Consider the following 16081-nt stretch of genomic DNA (forward strand, 5'->3'; position numbering starts at 1 on the left):
CAGTGGAAAAAGTTGTTGAAATTTTAATTGGAAGATACACCTGCCTGCTCTTTTCTTTGTGAGAGTTTTAAGCAAGGAGCTGGGAGAAACAAGATGAATTGAACCAGATAGAACTACTATGCCTACAAGGAATACTGGGCATGGGAATGGACTGAACCCAGAAGCGCAGATTGTAAGTAGATAGGAAAATGTCTATTTAGTCATAATCAGCTCATTTTCTTTGTTTTGTTGTTTGGTTAAAGGTCTCTGTACTAAGTCCACACATCCCTCATCATTCACTAAGCTGCACCTAGAGATACCATTTTTTCTGTTTTAATCTGTTCTTTTCTGAGTTGCTCTGTAACACCTAGCAACCAAGTCTGCTTTATCAAGTACGTCTTTTTGTTTTGTTAATAAAATCACCCTTTTAAAGGTGATGATTTGATTCTTGTGTCCTAGAAGGTAGCAGGGGGGTCTGTGTATGAGTGCCTAAGACTGAGAGATCAGCGACTAGAGATTGCAGTTTATTTTCTCTTTTTTTTCCTTCAAGCTCTCCTGTGGTAAAAAAGAGCTTGGAGTGCCACTGTGGAAGTAGTTCAAGTGTTTCTTTCTGACTTTTTCACTTAATGGTGGCAGCCTATCTCCCAAGGCCAGGGAATCTGTGACCTTGAGGAGCTTTTAAGCAGAAGCCTGTAGAGGCAAGGTATTTTAAGGTCTCTTGTGGGCCCCTGGCTTCTGCATGCAGAGTGACAATGTGGAGAACTGTCTTGACACCCCGTGATCAGACACATTAACTTTAATTTGAAAAGTCTACTCTCATTAAATCTAATAGACCTTCTTAAAAGTTTAAACTTAAAAAACAACAAATGGTCTGGTAGCACTATATAGATTAACAAAACATGTAGATGGTATCATGAGCTTTCATGGGCACAACCTCCTTCTTCAGATGACTGGAGTTTTGAGTTCAGGATGTGCAGACCCAAAATAAATAGGGGAGAAGGGAGAGTGGGGAAGGAAAAAAAGGATGGGGGTGGGAAACAAGGAGCAGAGAGTATGAAAATATCAAAGGGAAAACCAAATAGGTAGAACGGGTAATCTATAAGCACCTAAATATTGGATAATTAAAAGAAGCAGATAAGGATCATAGGATAGCAAATAGAAAGGAAGATCATTGCTCCTTATTTCCCACCCCCCCATCCATGTTTTTCCTTCCCTCTCCCCTTCCCCCCTATGTATTTTGGGTCTGCACATCCTAAAATCAAAACTCTGATCATCTGAAGAAGTTGGCTGTGCCCGCAAAAGCTCATGATACCATCTACATGTTTTGTTAGTCTATTAGGGTATGTCTACACTACAATGTTAGTTCGAACTAACGGACGTTAGTTCGAACTAACATTCATAGCCGCTACACTAGCGCTCCGCTAGTTCGAATTTGAATCGAACTAGCGGAGCGCTTAGTTCGAACTAGGAAAACCTCATTTTACGAGGATTAAGCCTAGTTCGAACTTACTAGTTCGAATTAAGGGGTGTGTAGCCCCTTAATTCGAACTAGTGGGAGGCTAGCCCTCCCCAGGTTTCCCTGGTGGCCACTCTGGCCAACACCAGGGAATCTCTATGCCCCCCTCCCGGCCCCGGACCACTTAAAGGGGCACGTGCTGGCTACGGTGCCCGTGCCAGGTGCAAGCCTGCCAGCACCCAGCTAGCAGACCCTGCACCTGGCACAGCAGAGAGCCAAACACCCGATGTCCCCCAGCCCACCCCCTCTTCCCGGGACCAGGCTGGCGGCTCCCGGGAGCTTGCCCTGGACCGCAAGAGGCGGGCACCTTCTTGGGCTAGTACGGACATCGTGAACCTCGTCCACGATCTCCGCACTAGGCACAGGAAAGTGGCCATCTAGGGCAGGAGAGCTGCCAGCCTGGCCACCCAGGAGCAGGTGTGCATGAAAATCAAGGGGGTCCACTGAGACCCCCGACCCTGAGCCCTGAGCTTACAATGGCCGTCCTGGGTCAGACCAAAGGTCCATCTAGCCCAGTAGCCTGTCTGCCGACAGCGGCCAACCCTAGGGACCCTGGAGGGGATGGACCGAAGACAGTGACCAAGCCATTTGTCTCATGCCATCCCTCTCCAGCCTTCCACAAACTTTGGGCAGGGACACCACTCCTACCCTCTGGCTAAGACTACTCCATGGACCCAACCTCCATGACTTGATCTCACTTCCCTTTAAAATGTGTTCTAGTTGTAGCCGTCACAGCCTCCTGCAGCAAGGAGTTCCGCAGGTTAACTATTTGCTTTGGGAACAACGACTTTCTCTTACCAGTTTGAAGCCTGCTACCCATTCCTTTCCTTTGGTGTCCTCTAGTCCTTCTTTATGGGAACTCATGAAGAACTTTTCTGAATGCACCCTCTCCACCCAACCCCTGCTTTTAGAGACCTCTATCCTGTCCCTGTTCCATCTCCTCTTTTCTAAGCTGAACAGTCCCAGTCTCTGTGGCCTCTCTTCATCTGGGACCTGTTTCCAACCCCTCATCATGTTAGTTGCCCTCCCCTCTCCCAGCCTTTCTCTTCCCCTCTCCCACCTCCTTTTCCCAGTCTCCCCCAGTTTTGTTCAATAAAGACAGAGTCAATGTTGGAAGAAACGTTATCTTTATTTTGTACATCAATAAGAAGGGGGCTAGGGAAGGGTAAGTGGAAAGAGGTGAGGGAGGAATGGGGTACGAGCCCCCGATGGGGAGGACTGGGCTGGCTCTGCGGGCTTCTGGGGGTGGAAGCTCTTCTGCAGCCCCCCGATTGCTCCCTCTCCCCAGATGGAAGCCTGCGGCAAGTGCATCCAGGCTGATGGCCAAGTGGTGTGATGTGCCCAGTGTGGGTACTCCGGGCAATCCAAGCCAGGACTGGTTTTCAAGCGGGGCACCCCTTAGAACTGTCTGTTTGGGGTGGGGGTCGGGACCCTTTAAGCGCAGCCCTCGGCTAGCCTGAGACAGCATCTCCACGCTCCAAGTCCTCCTCTGATGCCCTGCCGGCACTGCTTCCGGCCATCCTTAAGCCCTGTTCAGAGTCCACTCAATGCAAATCGCTAATTCGAACTAGTTTTTAGTTCTAGACGCGTTAGTTCGAATTAGCTTAGTTCGAATTAACTAATTCGAACTAAGTTAGTTCGAACTAGCGCTGTAGTGTAGACATACCCTTAAGTGCTACCAGATCATTTGGGTTTTTTTAAGTTTATCCTGTACAGGCTAAGTCGGCTACCCCCTGAAGCTTAAAAGTTTCAGCCAGGGTTGAGGGATATTGATATGGTACTACGGGAAAACCAGCACTCACTTTAATATTATTACACAGGATTTGCCCTGTGGATTACAGGCAGTCCCCGACTTACGCGGATCTGACTTACGTCGGATCTGCATTTACGAACGGGGCTTTCTCGCCCCGAAGGTCAGGGTGAGAAAGCCCCGTTCGTAAGCTGCTCCGGTGCCCCTGGTCTGCTGGAGACCGTCTCAAGCAGACCAGGGGCACCGGGCGGGTTCCCGTGCTTCTGAGGCTTTGCCAGAGCAAAGCCTCAGAGGCGCGGGGAACCGCCGCTGCTGCCGCTTCAGTCTGGGTGCCTGTGGTCTGCTGGGGACGGTCCCCAGCAGACCACAGGCTCCCGGACTGAAGCCGCAGCCGCGGGGGGGTCCCGCGCCTCTGAGGCTTTGCCAGAGCAAAGCCTCAGAGGCGCGGCACCCCACTGCCGCTGCGGCTCTGCTCCCCGTGTCCCTGGTCTGCTGGGGGGGGAGGTGCAGCTAGTGTGCTCCCCCCCCCCCCAGCAGACTAGGCTTTTGTTTTGGACTCTGGGGCAGAGCAGCTGGGGCGCTGCCGATTGGTCCTGCAGCGCCCGTGGGCACTACTGGACCAACCCGGCAGCACCCCAGCTGCTCTGCCCCAGGTCCTGATTCAGCCGCTGCTGGTCAGTTTCAGCAGCGGCTGAATCAGGACGCCTGGGGCAGAGCAGATGGGGTGCTGCTGGGTTGGTCCAGAGCGGCGCTACTGGAGCAACCCAGCAGCACCCCAGCTGCTCTGCCCCAGGCGTCCCAAGTCAGCTTCTGCTGAAACTGACCAGCGCTGACTACAGGAAGCCCCAGGCAGAGTTGCTCTGCCCCGGGCTTCCTGGAATCATCTGCTGATCAGTTTCAGCAGCAGCTGACTTGGGGACGCCTGGGGTTCTTAAGTTGATTCTGTATGTAAGTCAGAACTGGCGGTCAGTTTCAGCAGTGTCTGAATCTGGACGCCAGTTCCGACTTACATACAGATTCAACTTAAGAACAAACCTACAGTCCCTATCTTGTACATAACCCGGGGACTGCCTGTATTGCTGTGGGAGTTCTGTACACTAGCATGTGCACATAAGTCATGTGCCATGAATATTTTTTCTCTCTTTAGTTTTTCAGAAAATAGCTTCTGCTGGAAAGTTGTAGCATTTCCTCCTTTTGCCTACCAGAGGGAGCTGTAGTAATATTGTGTGCAGAATTTTTATTTTTTTGGCAAACATGTTTAATTTTTTATGTAGAATTCACCCAGGAGAATGTGGATAAATCATACCACTTCACAGCTGTACTTGGCTAAATGTGACCAAATGTAAAAATAGCAAAAAGAGACCCAATACTTTTTGCGGACAGAAAGGTATTGATCTGTTGTCCCTGAGGTATCATAGAATCATAGAATCACAGGGTTGGAAGAGACCTCAGAAGGTTATCAAGTCCAGCCCCCTATCCAAAGCAGGACCAACCCTAACTAAATCAATAGGTAGTTCACCATAATCACCTGCCCTATACAAAAATCAGCACTTATATCTGATTACCAAGTCTTATAAAAAAGCATTTCCTGATAAAACTGTAAGTTTAGCTACTTTACCGAACAGGCATGTACTGAATTTCTACACTACCTCTTTCTGCACACAACTTAGCCATTCCCAAACATATGGGCTGCAGATAAGAAGCCCCCAAAATCAGATTACTCATGATTTTCCTGTCAGTCACTATTCTCTGTGGTCCTGGGGATTTCCCATTTGTGAACATACAACTTCAGTGTAACTTGTTTGTCCTGTAGACCCACATTTCATGATGGCTCTGGAGGACCACAGAAGTTCTTCAGAATGTTAGGGAATGGGTTTAACAAATTGCTTATTTGGGTAATTTTCAAATTTAGCGGTGCAAAGAATACATACATGCCTAAATATGGGCTTAACTGACAATAACAATGGACCAAAAAAAAAGGTATCTTAGCAGTTCCATTACAATGTAACATTATGGTATAAAGAGAGGCCAGTGCTTTTGGAAGAGTCATTCTGGTATTTTTCATAAGCAATCCTTACTCATTATCTATTATTAATTCACATTTTTCTTTATGAAGAATTTTTGTGAAGTAAAATGGGAAATTTACTTTCCATAAATTATACTCTGTTGATGGTTTTTCCCGCTGTGCTGACAGAAATCTACATTATTTGTTTTCATTGTTTTTATTTTAGAAGTATGTTGGCAATGTAGCACTATTAAGTGCTTCCATAAGTTATGAAGGGACTAATATGGAAGGATGAAGGCAGTTGTGGTTGTTGGTTGTACAGTACATCTTCAGGGATCTGACTCTGGTATAGTTAAAGATCGCTTCAGATTTCAAATTAATCTGAATGACCCCAGCTTTACTGCTGTTGTACTTCTAGAAATGATAAAATGGCAGGTTACTGAAAATAATAGGAGGTAGCCTAAACAATTTGAAATGAGTAATGCGGAGTTTGTTTGGCTCCATGCACTTTACAACCAGTCACAATATTTTGAAAAAGAAATTTTTTCTTAATGAATCTGAGTGCTATTCAGATCACAAAAAATATATCCAATAGTGAAAGGGGGAGGCAATTCAGTCTCTTGTGTTCCTTTGTTTTATGATTGATAAAATTGAGGATGTACAGAGCAATGCTGCAATAATGATTTCTGTGATATTCACCGTAAATATTTGGGGAAGACTCAGAGTGAAAGCTAAGTGGGAGCACAATAAATAAAAACATACTAGTCTATGTCAAGTTTCCTTTTTTTTTTTAGGAATAACTTTCTTCATGGTGCTCAAACATACTCTCAAATCTCAGTAACTAATAACAGGATTTGTGATTACACCTCTTGTACACCACTTCAAAAAATTATTTCTTAATGTAAGTCACCGAGGCACCACGAAGAAATAGCTGAGCCTAGTCTGACTTGACATTTCTTGTTATTTGCTTCATAATTTTTTTCCTGCTGAAAAACAGATCTCAGCATGTTATTTCAAAAGGGAAAAATAATGGGAAAGCAGCTGCATTACAGAGTACCCCCAATGAGGCCAGCAAATATTGAATGTACCACAGAATAGATATGAATAATTACTGGGTGTTTTAACTCACAAGAAAGCAACTGTTTGTTCCAAATCTAGTAATGCTGATGAAATCCCTTGAGAATGATTCTCTTTGCAAAATTTTGCAAGGCTTTAATAAGTTGACACCAAATATACTGTGTAGTTAAAGACCAAAAAGGAGGTGGCTTTCCTGCATCCACAGTCAAGGAGCCCTCCAGCTTTCTCAATATTGTGAATGTCTTCTGCCCTGCTTTTAGATGGGAAATGACTTCACCCAGTCCTTTCCAGTCAAGTGTGACTGAATTATTGACTTGGTGTAGTTTTCCATAGACCACAATCATATGTAGTCAAAACTACCTGAGTCGGCACCTTGTTTTAAGTAAATGTTCATAGGTTTTGTCTAACTTATCTTCATATGTAATGAGCCATATGCAAAACTTCGATTGGTGAAAGGAAAAACACCAGGAAAATTGCAAGTGGGTCATTCAACGTAACTGGATTCTAGTAATTTTTCGGTGTTGAGAATTGGGGTATTGAAAAAGTGAACCAAGCCAATCTTACTATGCTGAACTCCAAAAGTTGCAAATTAATTTCAGCGGGTATATTGATCACTATAAAATGGATGGATACATGCTTCTTGGTTTTCCAACCAAAACAAAATTTAACTGTTAAAATAGTGTATCAAACATTCAACTAGGTGTTGGTATCACTAAAAGACTCATTTTCTAAAGTGTCTTAACCATAACCCTGTTCTCAGTCCTCCTTTGGCCACCAGGACTAGCTGTTGTCTTTTAGCCTCTGCCCTCCTCCTCACTCCCTACTCACCATTAGCTGTCCTGAGTTAGAGAAATTCAAGTATTCTTGATTAATTTGGGACTGGTTATGGGACCGTACTAGCTAATTTCTTACCCAGTTCTTCCTGACAGCTGGAGTGACTTCTACTTTAATCGCTCATAGTGAGGGCCACCTGAGAATAACTTGGGTAGGTGTCTGCTTTCTCTAAGGTTTCAAACCAAGCTGCCTATCTGTGCTGCCATGCCACACCATCCATCCTTTGAAGGTGCCACCCAGCAGTGGATATAGGGCAGGGCAAGCGGGGTGGCTGCCCCAGGCCCCACGCTTCAATAGGCCCTGCACACATGCTACTACCTGTCGGCTGTGGCCGTGGCACATGTGTGAAATTGTGCTGCCCCGCACCCCGCACTTCAATAGGCCCCATGCCCCTGGGCCCCGCAAAACTCTCATCCGCCCCTGGTGCCATCTCCAGTCTGAGCATGGTGTGAGTCTGAGTCCTTGTAGAACCGCTGCTTCTGCTTCACTTGGCACTGTTGAGCTAATGCTACTGCTGCCCTGTACCCTCTTGCTACGTCTAAACTACAGATTTCGTGCACAAGAAGCTTTTTTTAGACGAGAGCTTCCAAAAAAACTTCTTGCACAAGAGAGCATCCACATTGCAAAAGCACATCGAAAAAGCAATGCGCTTTTTTGAAAGATCTCACAGACTGCCTGGATGCTATCTCACATGTAAGCAGTGATTGCTATGGACAGAATGGCCACTAGGGCACCTGTGCTTTTTCCTCTTCCCTCTTCTTCTGAAAAAACTCCCTCTTCCTCATCCACACACGCCTTTTTCTGAAAGAGCTCTTTCGCAATAGGCTTCTTCCTTGTAGAATGAGGATTACCAATTGCGCAAAAAGCCCTCTGCTCTTTTCATTTACTGTCGAAAGAACGCTCTTGCAGTGTGGACGTAACTCAAGTTTTGTCGAGAAAATGGCAGTTTTTCTGACAAAACTCTGTAGTCTAGTCATAGCCTCTCTTGCCACCATGCTGCTGCTACTGGCTTGAAATTGTCATCAGTCTACACACGCCACAATACTGCAGTCTTGATTCAGCTCTTAGAGAGATAGCATTGAGTCTTAGGACCTTGAAAGGGCCCTTACTGATCGGCAGGCTCTCCCAATAGCAGACAATAGTCTTTTTCCTTCATTCTGTCCAAATTTCCTTACCCAGTTCTGCCTGACAGCATGCATGTTTAATATCAGTGTTTGAGCCTTGCATTTTCCCACAAGGTCACTTCCATTTTGTCATCCTCCATACTCAACACTTAACTGAATTTTAACCATAATGCCCCAAACCATCACAAAACTGAAATGTAAAATGAGGCCTGGTTCTTTCAGTATACTATCTTTGCTCTCCAACAGATGCCAGTTCTCCAACTACTTTGCCAATGCAGTCCCAGTGCTTAAGCTCGTCTAGGCCACTCCCATTTCACCAAGAGATGATTCTAGTGAGTTCCTTTCAGGCTAAGGCTTCAGGCCACAGGCCATTCATTAAAACATCTTCAGTAGACTATGTAGTAATGCTCATAAATGTGCACTAACTACAAACTGAAAAGAATCAGCTATTTAAACAGATTTTTAAAAGACACAATTAAGCTCTCCAGAGTTTGTAGACCCATATTTGGGGGCTTTGTGAACTTAACTTGTCATACTACATCTTTTCTTTTGTAATGTGATCTTCTTGTGAGCACATCATTTTTACAAAGGCTGATTTATTTTAATACTGGGTACTTTTTCCTGATCAGGTGTCTTGTGTTAACTTACACAAATTATTGTTTAATACTTTTTCCCAGGTATCTTCCATTTGAAAGTACCCGAGTCCTCACTTGTTGGTGCAGCTATTGGAAAAATCAGAGCTGTGGATCCTGACTTTGGGAAAAATGCAGAAATTGAATACAACATTGTTCCAGGAGATGGAGGGAATTTATTTGACATCACCACAGATGACAACACCCAAGAAGGGGTCATCAAACTGAAAAAGGTATTCATTTACCAAGGGCTAAAATTTGAAAGTGAGTCATACAAATAAACATAATATGTGACGTATAGGGTTAAATCCTAGGCCCACTGACAACAGTGGCAAAGATTCCATGGACATGAGTGGAGACAGAATTTCACTTCTTATGTTGCACATGATCAACAGTAACTTGAGATAAGTCAGTTTTATTCATGTACTCATTATTAGGGCTGGTCAGGAATCAATATTTCCATATTCCAGGAAATTTTGACATTAAAAAAGAGCTCCAATTTAGAACAAAAAGCCATATTTTCCCACAATATGTAATTTTCGAAAATACTTAGTTCCAGGTCACTGAAAATATTTTGGTTTGATTTTAACATTATTTTATTGTATTAATTTATTTAAGATGAGTTTTATAGCATCTTCCAAGTAAAATTTCTGCCCCTCCCTACGCCACAGGTTTCTCCAAAGCTAGTCTTCTACCAAGCTCATGTGGAGAAGCCCCATCTAAGTTCTTCAGCCATGGTGTTTTGTTCCCTACTGAGTTCTCTTTTGCTATAATCTTGTGTTGATCATTTATTGAAGGATCAGATCATCTAGAGCAGCGTTTCCCAACCAGGGTTCTGCAGACCATTGTCAGGGTTCCACAAGAAATCGTGGAATAAATAAATAAAAACAATTTTCTTACAAATGTAAGCTGACATATATATATATATATATATATATATAACAGCTCTTTACAAATAAATTTTCTTACACTAATTTAGCAGTAATTGAATTGCGCTCCCCTCTGTCGACTTTTTTTGGCCAAGCAAACATTTTCATAGGTAGAGGTTCCTCGGGAAATGAAGAATTATTTTAGGGGTGCCTCCATGGGAGAAAGGTTGGGAATCACTGATCTAGAGTTTATAACCCAATCCCTGGATTCATACCCACAACCTGGGAGGCAGCTAATCAGATATAGGTGGAGCTAAGATTATCATTCTAAAAGGGCAATTCCGGGTTGTGGGACTTCCTCTCTTGCTGGCCACCATAGTATTAAATTCAAGTGTTTGTTTTTCTTTCCTAATTATTTCCAGGAAAGCCTTTTTTTCTTGCTTTATTTGCAAAAGTATGGATATAATCTATTTTGTCATTTTTAGCTGATGAATGATTGGGAACATTACATTTTTCACTTTATGAAAATGCTGATTACTCTTTTGCCAAAGCAGATACATCAAAACCAGATACTATTTAAACTGTCACATTTGGTGTCTAATGGCCCTCACTATTTTTTCCATGTTTGAACCAATGATGTGTATAAATGGTTGATTGAAAAATAAAATCAAATTTTAGTAGGTACAGTAGGCTTTAGATATATTAAATTCTCAATGGGCCTTGGTTTGCCTCTACTATGCTGTGTGTTAAGGATGGAAGAGTGGTTTCCACAAAGGTGTAGATTCAGTAATGCAGCTGCACTACACTTGCACTTGTGAAAAAATAAAGGAAGAAGAAGGGATAGGCTGCACTGTTTGAACCCTCTTACCCCCAGTGTAATATATGCATACAATGGTTTGTACCGATGCAACTGCACTCATGCAAAAAATGTCTAGTGTAGACCAATTCTTGAATTGATTCCATGTAGAGATAGTCAGGGTTTTTTTCCTGCTGGAATGATTTTTTTGATGAAAAAATGTCCCTGTGACAGGGCCCTGGGCTCCGAGCGGATAGAGCGCCTGGTGCCCTGTACTTCACACCCACTGGGAGAAGTGCTTGGCAGCGATTGTGTAGCGAGGGAGATGCAGAGCCCAAAGACAGCCAAACGCACGGCCTCCCGCGCTACCCGCTGGCGCTCGTGCCCGGCATGCTCCAGGGCTGGCGGGGACCACGAGGAGGCTGGCGATGAAGGGGCGATGGTGATGTCATGGGAAAGCAGTGGGAGCAGGGCTACAGGGAAGAGACCGGACATGGCTGCGTTCAGCGGTAGTTTAAATGGCTCCACGAGCCCACAGCATGAGGAGGAGAGCACCAAAAGGAAGGAAGCTGGAGGGGACCCCCGGTGTGGGGGGAAACGAGACGGAGGACCTGGCCTGGATCCATGCCAGGCTGATAACCACAGCAGGAAGGAGGAAGCAGCCCAGGATGAGGATTGGAGGTGAAGCAACCTTTCCCCGAGGATTGGTGAGTTACGGGGAAGCTTCCCACCAACCAGACAGCGAATCCTATTTGCTGTCTTTAGGGTCCTGGGTTGGGACCCGGAAAGGGGGTGGGCCTGAGTCCCCCTCCTCTCCTGCTGCACGCCAATCTCAGCAAGTCCGGCAGAACTGAAACAGACTCGCAGAAATCACTGGGTGACTGGGGAACCGAGGAACATAGAAAGGGGGAAGCACTGGGGTTCGCGGGAAGGATGACTGCCGCTGGCAGGTAAACCCCAATGATGAAAAATGGCTGTAAGCCTGAGGGGGAGTCCATGGCATAACAGTCCCCCTTTAAAAAAATGAGAAAATTTGAGTTTGGCCAAAAAAAACCCCAGTTTTCTGATGGGGGTGTCTGTATGAATCAAGAAGGATAGTTCCTTGACTGTCCTTTCTGTAATGCTCTTGTGCCATTGCAGTGAAATTGACAAAACCTTTCTTGGAAGACTGCACAGTCAAACAGCCAGGACGCTCAGCCTCCCCAGCCCCATTCCCCAGGCTCTTCAGGACAAGGAGGCCTCCCATTTCTTTATAATGACTCCTGAAAGTCATAGGAGCCCCAGCTATAACTCAGGGTTGGCTCACAGCTCCACAACAGGGAGCCTGATAGCCCTGAGAACCTTAGCTCTAGCTAGAATTCTCAGGGCTGTAATTCTGAATTCTGGGGCAGCAGTGAAACTAACAAAAATGTCAATTTCATTCATCAGCTCTCAGGTTCCCAGAGAGCATATTGCATTTCAGAAACACCATCTGTTGGTGTTTCTGACAGAGAATTGTGTGTTTGGGGAAGGAGGATTTCCAGCATATGGGATTTAATAAATAATGGAGTCATTCCAGCATGAAAAAAGAAAAAATTCAAAAATGAAAAATTTCCCATGTTTTGGGCAAATATATTTTGAGACTGGTTTGCAAGAAAGAGGTTACTGCTCATTGAGACACTTATAAAAAAATCATGGCTACATAAATCTTCAATCTGATTATTTTCAGATGTCCACGCGACGTTCGCTCCATTTACTTATTTTAACCTTTACTGTTATCTTCTGAATGCATTTACGATAAAAAATAATCCCTACTATTATACATTGGACAATCAATATTACCTAATATTAGCAACAGAACTCTGTCATTGAATAGGAAAAAACAAAGAAACCAAAGAGCATGCTTAGGTTACATATATACTACCACCTGGATTGATGCTTTGAGATCAGTCCACTGGCAGTTGATTTAGTGAGTCTAGCGAAAACCTGCCAAATTAACTGCAGATTGCTCTCCTGTCAACTCTGGTATTCTACCTGGGATAAGAAGAGTAAGGGAAGTCAACAGGAGAATTTCTCCTGTCAACTCTCCACATTGTAGATCCCGTGGTAACTCAATTTAAGGTCTGTCAGCTCCAGCTATGTGGAAAACGTAGCTGGAGTTGAAAAGCTTAAATTGAGTTTATGTTGTAGTGTAGATGTAGCCTTGGCCTGTGCTTAAAGCATGCACAGTACAAGTCAAGCAGCAAATTTTCATTGCCTTTATTAGGGATACTAGTTGTTACTGTGCTGTTATATGCACAATGAAATCCCTTGCACACACCAGCTTTTCATATTGGTTAGTCTTTACACTGAGGAACATATATTAAAAAGGACCATCTACAAAGCCTATAAAATTGTCCATGAATTTTATCAGCAACTCTATCGATCTATCTATCTATCTATCTATCTATCTATCTATCTATCTATCTATCTATCTATCTATCTATCTATCTATCTATCTATCTATCTTCTGAAATCAAGATACTTTTAGTGGACTTCCATGGAATACTTGCATGCTTAAAATTAAGCCTTTTCCAGGATTCTGATCAAGGTCCTGATTTTTGGAGCTGATGAAATTCACAGCTCCCTTAGGTATCTGCTATGATATGCTCACTATACACAGATGTTGTAAAGTTAAGCATCAAAACTGATCAAAATTTTCTCAGATTCAATAGGACTACTTAAAATGCTTAAAGTGAGTCATGTGATAAAGTACTTCTAAATTAGGACCTACGGATGTTAAGTTTAATCTTTAGGTCCCCTGTAATTATTTGACAAAAAATCATAGAATCATAGAATACTAGGACTGAAGGGACCTCGAGAGATCATTGAGTCCAGTCCCCTGCCCTCATGGCAGGACCAAATACTGTCTAGACCACCCCTGATAGACATTTATCTAACCTACTCTTAAATATCTCCAGAGATGGAGATTCCACAAGCTCCCTGGGTAATTTATTCCAGTGTTTGACTACCCTGACAGTTAGAAACTTTTTCCTAATGTTCAACCTAAACCTCCCTTGCTGCAGTTTAAGCCCATTGCTTCTTGTTCTATCCCCAGAGGCCAAGATGAACAAGATTTCTCCCTCCTCCTTATGACACCCTTTTAGATATCTGAAAACTGCTATCATGTCTCCCTTCAATTTTCTCTTTTCTAAATTAAACAAACCCAATTCCTTCATTCTTCCCTCATAGGGTCCTGTTCTCTAGACCTTTAATCATTTTCGTTGCTCTTCTCTGAACCCTCTCCAATCACAATGAATGAAACCAACTGTTCAGTACCACCACTTTACCAAAACATCCATTGTCTGTTTACAATGCCAGTGTGTTTTCCTGTCTTCACTTCCTGTATCACAGGGTATGTCTAGACTACAAGGTTTTTGCACAAAAGCAGCCGTTTTTGCGCAAAAACCCATGGAGTGTCCACACCTCAAGCACATTTTTGTGCAAGAAAATCTATAATCAACAGAACTGAGGGCTTTTTGCTGGGTAGGTATACCTCTTTCTAATAGGCATATCTCCTTTTTGCACAAGAATTCTTGTGCAAAAAGGTGTGTGTGAATGCTCAACAGGGGTCTTTTGAGCAAAAAAATCAGAACTTTTGTGTACAAGAGTGTCCATGCAGTGTGGCTGCTCTCTTGAGCAAAAGCAGATCGCTTTTGTGATGAGCTTTTGAGGTGTGGACACACTTTTGCGGGAGAAGTTTTTGCAGAAGATCTCTTCTGCTAAAAGCTTCTTATGCAAAAACCCTGCAATATAGACAAAGCCAGTGTATTAACATCTCTAGACCAAAACTGTAGCTCAGCATGGACCTGTATCAAAAAACGGTCTTGCTATTTGCTTTTATTTCCCATGAAAAATTTCCCATGGTAGTGTCTCTCATTCATTACACAAAGTTTTTTTTCTTTTAGGTGGTGCAATTTCTATATGAAAATGAAAAAATCTTGCTGAACAGTCTTTGTACATTTGTTTGGGTGAAGGTGTATTTGCTGGCAGACAGGGCTGGCCTTAGGGTCGAATCGGCCCCGCGCCTAAGGGGGCCCCGCGCCCCTGCACCCAGTAGTGCCGGCGAGTTAAGAGCCGGGCCCGGCTCCAGCGCTGCGCGGGGCTGGGTCTCTCCCCGGCTCTGCCCGGAGCGACCCCCAGGCCCCCCTGTTGGCCCCTCCGGCCCGGGACCGTCCCGTGCGCGGCTCCCCCTCGCCGCCCGCTGCTGCCCATGTGCGGCGTTGCAGGTGGGCGGGGCCCGGGCGTGACGTAACGTGACATGACGCCCGGGATTTTCAAAGCGCTCGGAGGCCAGGCCACGTGGCTGCCTCTGGGTTCGGACAGCGGGGTCCGAGCGCAGACTCCGGCCCCGCAACGCGGAACGTAGGGAAGGGGCTTGTGCAGCGAGAGGGGGAGGAAAGGGGAAAGGCACCAAGAGACAAATGCCGGGGGCCAAGTGCAGACGATGAGGGAAAGGGCAGGAGGGGCAGTGTCACTGGGAGGGGGACAGGGGGATGCTGGGAAGGGGGGGCACTGGGGGCTGGAGGGGGAAGTGCTGGGAGGAGGCTTGAAAGAAGGGGGCAGGAGAAAGGGGGATGGAGCAAGTCATGTGTGAGGGCATGGAGGGGAATGGGGCAGATAGTGGTGAGGGGGTGGGCCTCAGGGAAAAAGAGGGCAAAGGGGGCAGGGGTAGTAAGGGAAGGGGGAGGCACCAGGAGAGTTCAGGGCTAAGGGAAGGTGCAGGTGCCAGGGGATTCTGGGGGTGAAGCAGAAGGGCAGACACCTGCAGGGGAGGGACCAGCACCAGAGGAGAGAGGCAGGGCAGGTGTGTAGACGGAGGTGTTGGAAGAGGGAATGGGGGGGTGTAGATCACTTGATCAGAGTGGGGCTACCGGAAGAGTGGTCACAGGGGGTAGTGAAGGGCTGGTGGAGGGGGGCAGATTGCAGGAGGGCTGAGGGCAGTGAGAAGGGCAGGAGTCCGGACAGTAGAAGAGGGTGAGGAGTTGGCGGGCAGCAGGCACCAGGGGAGATGATGGAGCAAGGAGAGGAGACATGGCAGCAGAGAGAAAAGGTAAAGGTTTAAAAATATTTATTAATAACTTGGTATGCTGCCCATGGCCAGTTTGTTTGCACCTTGCGGTGCAGTTTAGGTTTATGTGGGGATGAACACGTGGCCAGCGAGTGGGAGCCAAAACAAAAAAGTAGTCAGTGTAACAATCTTCTGTTGATATGCGTTTTAGTAGTTAAATTCTTGGACTGTCATTGCTAATGAAAAGTGCTGTCACATGGGTAGAAATGACTGCATTTCAGCATGCCTGAAGCAACACAGCACCAGCAATGGACAGGAGAATGGCTCCTGGGCATGGCTTGCTCTTGACTGCTTCAGTCCCATTGGACGGGCCTCAGCCTCTTTTCTTCCCCTCCCCTGCTTTGCAATGGGGCTGTAGACTCTGAGGGAGAGAGGTGGAGGCAGGCAGAGATGTCTCCCTGCAGCAGATG

At 45.3% G+C, this 16081-nt stretch overlaps 1 protein-coding gene across 2 annotated transcripts in view; it reads left to right on the forward strand.

Moving 5' to 3' along the window:
* The window catches only part of CDH12 (cadherin 12), a 785724-nt gene that overhangs the window by 691917 nt on the left and 77726 nt on the right, over positions 1 to 16081 (forward strand). Inside the window, exon 8 of one of the 2 annotated variants that reach the window (XM_075921427.1) lies at positions 8963 to 9150. In XM_075921427.1, the coding sequence (XP_075777542.1) occupies positions 8963 to 9150 (188 nt within the window). Of the gene's footprint in view, positions 1 to 8962; positions 9151 to 15322; positions 15654 to 16081 lie in introns of those variants that run through there. The other variant, XM_075921428.1, reaches the window with a different exon arrangement.

Source organism: Pelodiscus sinensis, chromosome 2 (genome assembly GCF_049634645.1).
Source record: "Pelodiscus sinensis isolate JC-2024 chromosome 2, ASM4963464v1, whole genome shotgun sequence".
Taxonomy (NCBI): domain Eukaryota; kingdom Metazoa; phylum Chordata; order Testudines; family Trionychidae; genus Pelodiscus; species Pelodiscus sinensis.